Source organism: Barbatula barbatula, assembly GCF_947034865.1.
Source record: "Barbatula barbatula genome assembly, chromosome: 22".
NCBI classification, from domain to species: Eukaryota; Metazoa; Chordata; class Actinopteri; order Cypriniformes; family Nemacheilidae; genus Barbatula; species Barbatula barbatula.
The window spans coordinates 55,001-67,864 of NC_136785.1; the positions used below are offsets into that span (position 1 = coordinate 55,001).

Consider the following 12,864-nt stretch of genomic DNA (forward strand, 5'->3'; position numbering starts at 1 on the left):
ACGTATCAGTGTCACACAGTCTCACACACGCAACAGTGTCACACACACACATCAGTGTCACACACACACGCATCAGTGTCACACACACACATCAGTGTCACACAGTCTCACACACGTATCAGTGTCACACACACACACACACGCATCAGTGTCACACACACACGCATCAGTGTCACACAGTCTCACACACACACGCATCAGTGTCACACACACACGCATCAGTGTCACACAGTCTCACACACACACGCATCAGTGTCACACACACACGCATCAGTGTCACACAGTCTCACACACACACGCATCAGTGTCACACAGTCTCACACACACGCATCAGTGTCACACAGTCTCACACACACGCAACAGTGTCACACAGTCTCACACACACGCAACAGTGTCACACAGTCTCACACACACGCATCAGTGTCACACAGTCTCACACACACGCATCAGTGTCACACAGTCTCACACACACGCATCAGTGTCACACAGTCTCACACACACGCATCAGTGTCACACAGTCTCACACACACGCATCAGTGTCACACAGTCTCACACACACGCATCAGTGTCACACAGTCTCACACACACGCATCAGTGTCACACAGTCTCACACACACGCATCAGTGTCACACACACACGCATCAGTGTCACACACACACACGCATCAGTGTCACACAGTCTCACACACACGCATCAGTGTCACACAGTCTCTCACACACTGCATCAGTGTCACACAGTCTCACACACACGCATCAGTGTCACACAGTCTCACACACACGCATCAGTGTCACACACACACGCATCAGTGTCACACACACACACGCATCAGTGTCACACAGTCTCACACACGTATCAGTGTCACACAGTCTCACACACGCAACAGTGTCACACAGTCTCACACACACGCATCAGTGTCACACACACACGCATCAGTGTCACACACACACATCAGTGTCACACACACACACATCAGTGTCACACACGCATCAGTGTCACACAGTCTCATACAGTGTCACACAGTCTCACACACGCAACAGTGTCACACACACACATCAGTGTCACACACACACGCATCAGTGTCACACACACACATCAGTGTCACACAGTCTCACACACGTATCAGTGTCACACAGTCTCACACACGCAACAGTGTCACACAGTCTCACACACACGCATCAGTGTCACACACATCAGTGTCACACACACACACATCAGTGTCACACACGCATCAGTGTCACACAGTCTCACACACGTATCAGTGTCACACAGTCTCACACACGCAACAGTGTCACACAGTCTCACACACACGCATCAGTGTCACACACACACGCATCAGTGTCACACACACACATCAGTGTCACACACACACACATCAGTGTCACACACACACGCATCAGTGTCACACAGTCTCACACACGTATCATTGTCACACAGTCTCACACACACGCATCAGTGTCACACAGTCTCACACACGTATCAGTGTCACACAGTCTCACACACGCAACAGTGTCACACAGTCTCACACACACGCATCAGTGTCACACACATCAGTGTCACACACGCATCAGTGTCACACAGTCTCACACACGTATCAGTGTCACACAGTCTCACACACGCAACAGTGTCACACAGTCTCACACACACGCATCAGTGTCACACACACACGCATCAGTGTCACACACACACATCAGTGTCACACACACACACATCAGTGTCACACACACACGCATCAGTGTCACACACACACGCATCAGTGTCACACAGTCTCACACACGTATCATTGTCACACAGTCTCACACACGCAACAGTGTCACACAGTCTCACACACACACATCAGTGTCACACACACACATACAAGTTCAACTGACTGTCACGCTGTACAGAAAGACAACAGCTTGATAGGGATTGATTTCACATTCACCTGTGGTACTTGATCCAAATCCAAATCCTGTGGATGCTGTTGTTGTGGCGGCGGCTCCAAACCCAGTGCCGGAAAGACCTGTAACCATGACAACGGGTCATAATAACCTCTCATAAATCCCTTCTGGAGTTACAGTAATGGCTGTTTATGAACACCCGAAATACGTTTAAAGTAATAACTGTGAAACAGCTCTTACATCACGTGATCACAGCAAGGGTTAATACACACATTAACAGGCTTTGAAGTATGAAACATTTTGTTTTGATCACATTTGTTTCATCATATCCTGTGTATGCACTACAGTGATTTATGAAAACCGGCTGTAACCATGACTACTGAAACGGAAGGAACAGGTCGGGACCGTGTGATTTAAGTTAATAAAATAATAACAAAAAGATGAGGATAATTATTGGGCTGTCCGAGTAGATTATTCTACGGTTGAATTGGGTCTCGAAGCGCATAAAACAAACAAACTAGATGTTGAAAATAACATTTAAACAGCGGAACAGGTAAAGAAATGTGATGGTGTCTAGCGTCGCTCTCCGCGAGCTCCTCCTCTGACCACTCCAGACTGTAAATGCTTTTATTGTTCTTCTGTGTAAATGTGTGAATATATTTCAATATTACAATGGAAGTCATTCAATAAGGATGTTAAAACTCACTCGCGCTGCCAGACGGGCCGCCAAAGTTGAACGCCATGTTTCCGGTCCGCGCGGTTATTCCTTCCGGACAGAAACACAAACAACTAAACCGGTTCTTACGTCAGAAGTGCCTGTATTAAACTCTCACAATAAACCCGTGTTTCTTTAAACCATAGAATTACCGTCCAGGCTTAACAAATAGTTGCACTAACACAACAGCTGTTGGATCAGGGTTTATATATACACAGTTTCTTTTATTTGGATCCAAATACTTAAGGAAGTCAGTTTGCAAGATGACAGGTGGCTAACACTTTCACAATTGCTCATAATCGTAACATTTTAGGATAGACAAAACATCTTTGTTTCCATGTTTGCACACTCCCTGTAATGGCTGAGAGCGAGAACACGTCTCGATTGTGAAGTAATCCACCAACACTCAAATGGCAGCTGTTATTTTACTTCATAATGTTTTTCATTGACATCATTCTTCTCACAAAAAAACTCAAAACAATCACAAATCTTGTGACATTAATCAAAAGCTTTTATTAACAGTGTGTTATAGGTAAAAGTACAAACACGATTCATGTTAAACTTGTCCAACAACTGATCAGATTTTTTCAAGCCTGCCTTGATATCACATTTATACAAGTTTATAAAAGTGATGTTTTATGAAATCTGGTGGATTATCGGGGGCCTTTGCGCTTCATTACCCTTTTCTTCAGCTCTGTCAGTTTGAGCTTCTTCTTGGTCTTTTGAGGTTCTCGCTCAATGTGAAGCGGTTTATGTTCGGCTGGAGTTACAAAAACGTCATCGGTGACGTCCGGCATCATCACTTCTTGTTCCTCTTTCTGCTTCTCCTTGCGACTCTCCTTCACCAACAGTTTCTCTTTTTGTTTGGCACCCATCGCCAATCGAAGAATTCGCCGATGCTTAAAAAAACACAGTAATGCACCATAAAACAACAATGAGTAAAACATGTGTGTGTGTGTTGTAACACTATATGGGGTCAGCTGTGGCCTAATGGTTAGAGCGTTGAGCTTGTGATCAGAAGGTTGCCGGTTCTAATCTCATTGCCAGCAGGTCATGACTGAAGGGCCCTTGAGCAAGGCACCTTACCCCTGATTGCTCTGCAGTAATGTGCCACTGTATAAAACAACTTGTAAGTCGCTTTGGATAAAAGCGTCTGCCAAATGAATAAATGTAAATGTATAAGCACTGAAAGCAGCTCACCATGTTAGGCGACTGGAAATGAGGGTTTTCATAGAGCGTAGGTCCACCGAAACTCCCCTGAAATATTTTGATGAGGTTTAGGACAAAACGAGGGCCAATCTCCACAAGAGACGCGTCTTCTTCAATGATCTACAAAAGAATCACCAGTTTAAAAAATCATATGACTAACTTCAATGAATCATTCGACGGTATTGCCCGATGATCTCACCTGATAGTTTCTGAACCAGATTCTGTTGTCTGCGATAGTGAATGTGAACACGTGATCCACAAACGGCTGACTCTTTGGGTGATACTGAGGTGTCGAGAAGATCTACAAGAACAAGATCTCTGTTAACAGGCTCTAAAAAACACGTTTTGACATCTGAAGATTGCATGATCTGAAATACATTCCAAGGGTGTATTAAAAAATAATGAACCTGAGTAAAAAGTTCCTTTAGCAGGGCGTATTCTGGCTCCTTGTCAAATTTCTATAAAGGCAAAGACAAATGTTATCATGAAAATAATCATGATTAGGGTTTTGCTTCAAGTGATGTAAAAATGTCTTTATACTCACAGGGTCAAAAGACAGCAGCGGTCTGGAGCCTTTCAAACAGTTGCCTGTCATTTTCAGCTCAGCGAGAGTGTGAACTGTGTTTGGGTCAAATGGACACACACATTACATCTCCAGTCACATCATTTTCCAGTTAATACAGTGTGTTGAAATATTGAAGAAATAAAAGTTCTACCGTTTTGAACAAGAAACTTGGCGGACGGTCCATGAGGAGCATTTGAGATCCTGTAAACAGAATGACAGCCATACATTGAGATTTTTAACACGGTTAAACACAGTCTGGTGATCAGAAAAGCGGGTTCTCACCACATGTAGAGATCCTGCTTTTTCTTTGCCTCAAAAAATATGCACTTGTTGCAGTTTTTGATTTCGCACACCTGAAAGATATCAGCAACAAACAAATAAACAAAAACTGCAGGATGTCAGTGGCTTAGAGTAGTGCTGACAGTTATACGAATGCATTTGGCCACAAAAGTTTGACATTGATTTAAAGCCTTGAAAAGAAATAATCACACAGTACAGAGTAACATGCGTGAATCACCTCATTAACCACAAAGAGTTTGTCTTTTCTGTCCATTTTGGTGTCTGAGAAGAGAACAAAGATTTGTATTTGTACATGGTCAGCCACAAAGTTCAGTTCAGTCATTTAGCTGGTTTAATGTGGATTTACCCGCTTTGCTGTGAGGCATCATGGTTTTTAAATCTTTCATTAAGTGTCTCGTTCTGAAGTTGATGCCACGAGAGGAAAAGACCAAAACTCGCTCCTTGTTTTTCCATTTACCCTTAAAGAAAAAGTGCAGTTGCATCAAAACTCATGTTTTAAAAGATCAACGTTCATTCATTGCTTCATGATGTCATTAGTATCAGCTGGAAACATCAGCATAGATAAAGACATATTTAGATGTAGGAAGTAAAGTGACCGATTTGTCAGTTATGATGACCAAAATGTGACATCTGCATTTAACCCACCCAGAGAGTAATAAACACACGCAAGTCGTGAACACCACACACACACACACACGCAAGTCGTGAACACCACACACACACACACGCAAGTCGTGAACACCACACACACACGCGCAAGTCGTGAACACCACACACACACACACACACACACACACGCGCAAGTCGTGAACACCACACACACACACACACACACACACACACACACACACACACACGCGCAAGTCGTGAACACCACACACACACACACGCGCAAGTCGTGAACACCACACACACACACACACACACACACACACACGCGCGCAAGTCGTGAACACCACACGCGCACGCGCGCACACACACGGTGTTGTCATGTTGTGATTGCGAGATTAATTCAGATCGGATCAGTGAAAATAAAAACACATATGAGATGATTTCATATGAACTCGTTTAATATCTCACCGAGCTGACGGGCGGCGGGACGCTGATAATGTTGCTCTGTTCACAGCTTTCTGTCTTTTCTTCATTCTCCGCTGTAGATGTTACTTTCTTGGTGTTCTTTACTGCTTGTGATGTTTTATTTTTATTTAATTTCGCTCTTTTCGCCTTGATTTCCGATGATCTCTCTGCCACACGTTTCTTTCCGCGCGCCGCCATCTTCCTCGCATACGTCACGACCGAAGACAGACGAGTGGAAGTGACGTATTAACACGTACAAACAGCAGGAGCGATGCAGAGGAAGGAACGAGGGACTGTTGTAAGGTTCCCTAAGAAATACAGGATTAGATCAGAGAATATTGGTAGGGTATCATTTGAAAAAGGAAAGGAAATAAAGAGGAAGAAAATAAGGGAAAGTGAAGGAAGAAAGGAAAGAAATATATATATATGATATATATTAAACTAAAGAATATAAAAAGCCGTTGTTAAACACTCCTGTACAGTAGGTGGCGATATGCACCTGTAATTGCTGGTTTGCGATCCGCCATTAAACAGAAAGAAGAAGTAGGAGCGCAGTACTAGTACTTAAACAAACTCGTCTCTAGTCATAATGCTTTAGATAATGCTATAGATGGCAAATAGCTGTTCAGCGCAGAAGAGAAATAAATAAGCTAGAATTCAAACACAATTAGTTCAGAAATGAACGGTGAAACGGAAGAAATGAAAGATGATGACGATGATGATGATGAAGAGGAGACGAAGGACAGAGAAGAAGATGAAGAGGAGATGAAGGACAGAGATGATGAAGGATTCTCTGTGCTTTCAGAATTGCCTGTAGAGATCAGTGAGAGACGCCCGACCTGTCACACGTGCTGGTGAGAGACACAAGACGACAGACACAATAGCACTTTCATTACTGATGTCTTCTGTACTTCAGTAGAAACAAATAATACAGATGAGATTCGCAATAAAGGCATCATCAGAAACGTTCTGTTGTGGACGTTTAAGTCTTCTTGTCTTCTGAATGTCTGAAGATTCCCGAAAGAAGAAAATCTGCATTTAACTTTAACGTTCATCAGTTGAATAAATCTTTGGTAAATGAAAGTAGCAGTTTTCCTTCACAAACATGCATTCATATGTATTTCACCATTGGGTTTTGTGACTCATAAGTTAAAGGTTATCAGTTGTGTGTCTATCATCCGTGAAATGTAATGGATGTTTTGTGTGTTCAGTCGTCCAGAGAAGGTGTGTCTGTGCCCGTATCTCCCAGCGCGTCCTCTCGACATCTCCACATGCCTTTACATCGTCCAGCATCCGGCCGAGGTCTGTCGTCTGTGTGTGTCCAAACGTCTCATGCTGTTCGTAACAATGTCTGATGAATTAAGGTTCTTCTCCTCTACTTTTTTCAGGAGAGCCGCGTCCTCCGCACGGTTCCACTCCTGGCAGCATGTCTTCCTCCCGTGAAATGCAAAGTCTACATCGGAAGGCGATTTACAGACGAGAGGTAACTTAAATGACACATTGATTGATTCACATCATAAGGAGCATTTCTGCGTGTCCGACTGACTGTCATCGTGTCGGTTGTGTTAGATATCCCGAGCTGGCGGCCGTGTGTAAGGACGCATGCACTCTGCTTCTGTATCCCGGACCTGCTGCAGCTAATCTGGAGGATCTCACCTCAGATTTTGCCACGACGGCCCATAATGTCATTCTGATCGACGGTACTTGGAGTCAAGCAAAAGACATGTTCCTCCGCAACTCTCTTTTCAGGCTCCCCAAACAGGTGCGATCCACACATCCGTCAGGTCTCTTGTTGTTGTTCTTAAATTCAGTAAGATGTGTGAATTTCTGCAGCAGTACGTAAAACATCTCTGAGTCTTTCAATAAATGACACAACTAACCCCAAAAGTTTCAGCAATTGTTTTGCGGAGAAGAAATATGACAAAGTGGAGGCATTCTTGTGTGTGCTCAATGTTGTTGAAATGGATATTGTAAAAAGCGCTTTACAAACAAAATTTACTCCACTTGAATAAGGAGGATTTTTATTTTTCAGTCAAACTTGTTGAGCTTTAATTTCATGATGTGTCTCTATTGAATCGTGTTTAATTGACATCTGAAATGTAAAGGGAGATGATGGACAGATATGGACGTTTGTCTTTACAGGTGCAGCTCCGCAGCATCTCCTCCAGTCAGTATGTGATCCGCACGCAGCCCACAAACATGTGTGTGTCCACACTGGAGTGTGCCGCCGTGGCGCTCTCTATAATGGAGAAGAGCCACAACATCCAGGAGGTTTGTCACGCTCACTCACAGACTCGTGAAGCACCAGTTATCATTTTCTGATGGTGTGTGTTTTTTCACACGCAGGTTCTTCTCAAGCCTCTTCAAGCTCTGTGCTCCTTTCAGCTTCAGCATGGCGCTCAGATCCATCACAGTAAAGAACATCTCATTAAAAACGGCCAGTACAACAAGAGTCTGCCCAAAAACAAGCGCAAGATTCGCAGGATGCAGAAGCTCATCAGCAACCAGAGCATATGACACTTTTTTCTACAGGAAACAATGTCTGGCTTCTGTTTCTCATGGCTGCTGATGCCGAAGCGTTCAGACGAGCAATATTAACATGTGCTGCCATAAGGACCGTTGATCCATTCATTGAGTTCATAAATGATTGTCATTTTATTTCTGCTGCTAAAATTTAAAGAGAATGTTTTTTGCTTTATTGCTTATATGTTTACACAAGAGAATACTTGTTTTACTCCGTGTGGTGGCGTCGTACTGTAGTGCTGCTCTTGTTCTTTCCTGTGTCTCAGCAAGGTCGTGGGGTCTATCCCAGGGATTCCACATCCTCAGAAACAAAATGTTTGGTATAATGCAGTGTAAGTCACTTAAAAGCGTCTGACAAATGCGTAAATGTAAATATTCTTATAGTACGATTGCTGGGCTGCGCATATCGCGAGAGCAGACCGCTGTCGACTGGTTGCCAACTCCACGGCTTTCCAGCAGAATTGGGCAGAACTTTTAAACGGATTCCGCAGGTTGTATTTTTGACATAATCATAAATTGCTAAATGTACTACCAAAAGTATATGCTAACAGTATTTAATCTGTAGATAGTTCTAAAAATAGGAAAACCACAATTCCTTTAGGATTGTGTTCATCCGCTGTAAATCTCGAGGTTAGATCATTATTAGTTTAGATTCAACTTTATTATCATTACACATATACAAGTACAGTGTAACGAAATGTAGTTTAGGTCTAACCAGAAGTGCAATTAGCGGAGTGCAGGATATACAGTGAATACAGAATACAATATTGAGAATATATTATACAGTGGGCATGGACTATGAAAATATTTTACAGATGACTATATACTATGAACATTAATGTACAGGTGGATATGAACAGATAATAATTTAGACTAAACAATAGTGCAAGTGTTCATAAATTATTGACATTAGCTATTAAAGTTGCAGTGCAATAGATGAGTTAATGCAGTTGTTGAAGTTACGGTGCAGTATACGAGTTAATGCAGTTAATTAGGTTACAGAGCAGTAGATTAGTTAATGCAGTTAATTAGGTTACAGAGCAGTAGATTAGTTAATGCAGTTGATAGGTTACAGAGCAGTAGATGAGTTAATGCAGTTAATTAGGTTGCAGTGCAGTAGATGAGTTAATGCAGTTAATAGGTTACAGAGCAGTAGATGAGTTAATGCAGTTAATTAGGTTGCAGTGCAGTAGATGAGTTAATGCAGTTAATAGGTTACAGAGCAGTAGATGAGTTAATGCAGTTAATTAGGTTGCAGTGCAGTAGATGAGTTAATGCAGTTAATAGGTTACAGTGCAGTAGATGAGTTAATGCAGTTAATTAGGTTACAGAGCAGTAGATGAGTTAATGCAGTTAATTAGGTTACAGAGCAGTAGATGAGTTAATGCAGTTAATAGGTTACAGAGCAGTAGATGAGTTAATGCAGTTAATTAGGTTGCAGTGCAATAGATGAGTTAATGCAGTTAATAGGTTACAGTGCAGTAGATGAGTTAATGCAGTTAATTAGGTTACAGAGCAGTAGATGAGTTAATGCAGTTAATTAGGTTACAGAGCAGTAGATGAGTTAATGCAGTTAATAGGTTACAGAGCAGTAGATTAGTTAATGCAGTTAATAGGTTACAGAGAAGTAGATTAGTTAATGCAGTTAATAGGTTGCAGTCCAGAAGATGAGTTTATGCAGTTAATTAGGTTACAGAGCAGTAGATGAGTTAATGCAGTTAATAGGTTACAGAGCAGTAGATTAGTTAATGCAGTTAATAGGTTACAGAGCAGTAGATTAGTTAATGCAGTTAATAGGTTACAGAGCAGTAGATTAGTTAATGCAGTTAATAGGTTACAGTGCAGTAGATTAGTTAATGCAGTTATTGAAGTTACAGTGAAATAGATGAGTAGATGTAGTTAATAGAGTTACAGTGTAGTAGATTAGTTAATGCAGTTATTGAAGTTACAGTGAAATAGATGAGTAGATGTAGTTAATAGAGTTGCAGTGCAGTAGATGAGTTAATGCAGTTAATAGGTTACAGAGCAGTAGATTAGTTAATGCAGTTAATAGGTTACAGTGCAGTAGATTAGTTAATGCAGTTATTGAAGTTACAGTGAAATAGATGAGTAGATGCAGTTAATAGAGTTACAGTGCAGTAGATAAGTTAATGCAGTTATTGAAGTTACAGTGAAATATGAGTAGATGTAGTTAATAGAGTTGCAGTACAGTAGATGAGTTAATGCAGTTATTGAGGTTACAGTGCAGTAGATGAGTTAATGCAGTTAATAGGTTACAGAGCAGTAGATTAGTTAATGCAGTTATTGAAGTTACAGTGAAATAGATGAGTAGATGCAGTTAATAGAGTTACAGTGCAGTAGATGAGTTAATGCAGTTATTGAGGTTACAGTGCAGTAGATGAGTTAATGCAGTTAATAGGTTACAGAGCAGTAGATTAGTTAATGCAGTTATTGAAGTTACAGTGAAATAGATGAGTAGATGCAGTTAATAGAGTTGCAGTGCAGTAGATGAGTTAATGCAGTTATTGAAGTTACAGTGAAATATGGGTAGATGCAGTTAATAGAGTTGCAGTGCAGTAGATAAGTTAATGCAGTTATTGAGGTTACAGTGCAGTAGATGAGTTAATGCAGTTAATAGGTTACAGTGCAGTAGATGAGTTAATGCAGTTAATAGGTTACAGTGCAGTAGATTAGTTAATGCAGTTATTGAAGTTACAGTGCAATAGATGGGTAGATGTAGTTAATAGAGTTACAGTGCAGTAGATGAGTTAATGCAGTTATTGAGGTTACAGTGCAGTAGATGAGTTAATGCAGTTAATAGGTTACAGAGCAGTAGATAAGTTAATGCAGTTATTGAAGTTACAGTGAAATAGATGAGTAGATGTAGTTAATGGAGTTACAGTGCAGTAGATTAGTTAATGCAGATATGGAAGTTACAGTGCAATATGAGTAGATGTAGTTAATAGAGTTGCAGTGCAGTAGATGAGTTAATGCAGTTAATAGAGTTACAGTGCAGTAGATGAGTTAATGCAGTTAATAGGTTACAGTGCAGTAGATTAGTTAATGCAGTTATTGAAGTTACAGTGCAATAGATGGGTAGATGTAGTTAATAGAGTTACAGTGCAGTAGATGAGTTAATGCAGTTATTGAAGTTTCAGTGAAATATGAGTAGATGTAGTTAATGGAGTTACAGTGCAGTAGATTAGTTAATGCAGTTATGGAAGTTACAGTGCAATATGAGTAGATGCAGTTAATAGAGTTACAGCGCAGTAGATGAGTTAATGCAGTTATTAAAGTTACAGTGCAGTAGATAAGTTAATGCAGTTATTGAAGTTTCAGTGAAATATGAGTAGATGTAGTTAATGGAGTTACAGTGCAGTAGATTAGTTAATGCAGTTATGGAAGTTACAGTGCAATATGAGTAGATGCAGTTAATAGAGTTACAGCGCAGTAGATGAGTTAATGCAGTTATTAAAGTTACAGTGCAGTAGATTAGTTAATGCAGTTATGGAAGTTACAGTGCAATATGAGTAGATGCAGTTAATAGAGTTACAGCGCAGTAGATGAGTTAATGCAGTTATTAAAGTTACAGTGCAGTAGATTAGTTAATGCAGTTATTGAAGTTACAGTGCAATAGATGAGTAGATGTAGTTAATAGAGTTACAGCGCAGTAGATGAGTTAATGCAGTTATTAAAGTTACAGTGCAGTAGATAAGTTAATGCAGTTATTGAAGTTTCAGTGAAATATGAGTAGATGTAGTTAATGGAGTTACAGTGCAGTAGATTAGTTAATGCAGTTATGGAAGTTACAGTGCAATATGAGTAGATGCAGTTAATAGAGTTACAGCGCAGTAGATGAGTTAATGCAGTTATTAAAGTTACAGTGCAGTAGATAAGTTAATGCAGTTATTGAAGTTACAGTGAAATAGATGAGTAGATGTAGTTAATGGAGTTACAGCGCAGTAGATGAGTTAATGCAGTTATTAAAGTTACAGTGCAGTAGATAAGTTAATGCAGTTATTGAAGTTACAGTGAAATAGATGAGTAGATGTAGTTACTGGAGTTACAGTGCAGTAGATTAGTTAATGCAGTTATTGAAGTTACAGTGCAATAGATGAGTAGATGTAGTTAATAGAGTTACAGCGCAGTAGATGAGTTAATGCAGTTATTAAAGTTACAGTGCAGTAGATAAGTTAATGCAGTTATTGAAGTTACAGTGAAATAGATGAGTAGATGTAGTTAATGGAGTTACAGTGCAGTAGATGAGTTAATGCAGTTATTGAAGTTACAGTGAAATAGATGAGTAGATGTAGTTAATGGAGTTACAGTGCAGTAGATAAGTTAATGCAGTTATTGAAGTTACAGTGAAATAGATGAGTAGATGTAGTTAATGGAGTTACAGTGCAGTAGATTAGTTAATGCAGTTATGGAAGTTACAGTGCAATATGAGTAGATGCAGTTAATAGAGTTGCAGTGCAGTAGATAAGTTAGTTCAGTTATGAAAGTGGTCCATTAGTGCAAATGAGCATTCAGTTAAATGTTTCTGGTCTTTTGAACAAATAAAATTATGATTTTATTTGTGTAAATATACTATGTAA

The 12,864-nt window shown here is 40.4% G+C and overlaps 3 protein-coding genes across 3 annotated transcripts in view; 1 reads left to right on the forward strand and 2 right to left on the reverse strand.

Moving 5' to 3' along the window:
• Positions 1-2,667, reverse strand: part of nup54 (nucleoporin 54) — a 10,672-nt gene extending 8,005 nt beyond the window's left edge. The window contains exons 1-2 of the mRNA XM_079485818.1: positions 2,584-2,667; positions 1,922-1,999 (exon numbers count right to left, since the gene is read on the reverse strand). Of these exons, the coding sequence (XP_079341944.1) occupies positions 1,922-1,999; positions 2,584-2,620 (115 nt within the window). The 5' untranslated portion in view covers positions 2,621-2,667. The remainder of the gene's footprint in view (positions 1-1,921; positions 2,000-2,583) is intronic.
• A 413-nt stretch (positions 2,668-3,080) lies between these two features.
• On the reverse strand, positions 3,081-6,066 carry bxdc2 (brix domain containing 2). Its single transcript, XM_079486305.1, has 10 exons — positions 5,747-6,066; positions 5,013-5,124; positions 4,884-4,927; positions 4,649-4,719; positions 4,518-4,567; positions 4,346-4,419; positions 4,209-4,259; positions 4,001-4,102; positions 3,793-3,921; positions 3,081-3,491 (listed from the first exon to the last, which is right to left on the reverse strand). Exons 1-10 carry the CDS (start codon positions 5,939-5,941, stop codon positions 3,246-3,248), a joined length of 1,074 nt encoding a protein of 357 aa, XP_079342431.1. The 5' UTR covers positions 5,942-6,066; the 3' UTR covers positions 3,081-3,245.
• Positions 5,993-9,205, forward strand: dtwd2 (DTW domain containing 2). Its single transcript, XM_079486306.1, has 6 exons — positions 5,993-6,597; positions 6,955-7,045; positions 7,132-7,226; positions 7,313-7,505; positions 7,886-8,014; positions 8,090-9,205. The coding sequence occupies exons 1-6, from the start codon at positions 6,422-6,424 to the stop codon at positions 8,258-8,260; spliced, it is 855 nt and encodes a 284-aa protein (XP_079342432.1). The 5' UTR covers positions 5,993-6,421; the 3' UTR covers positions 8,261-9,205.
• Positions 9,206-12,864: the final 3,659 nt, after the last annotated feature.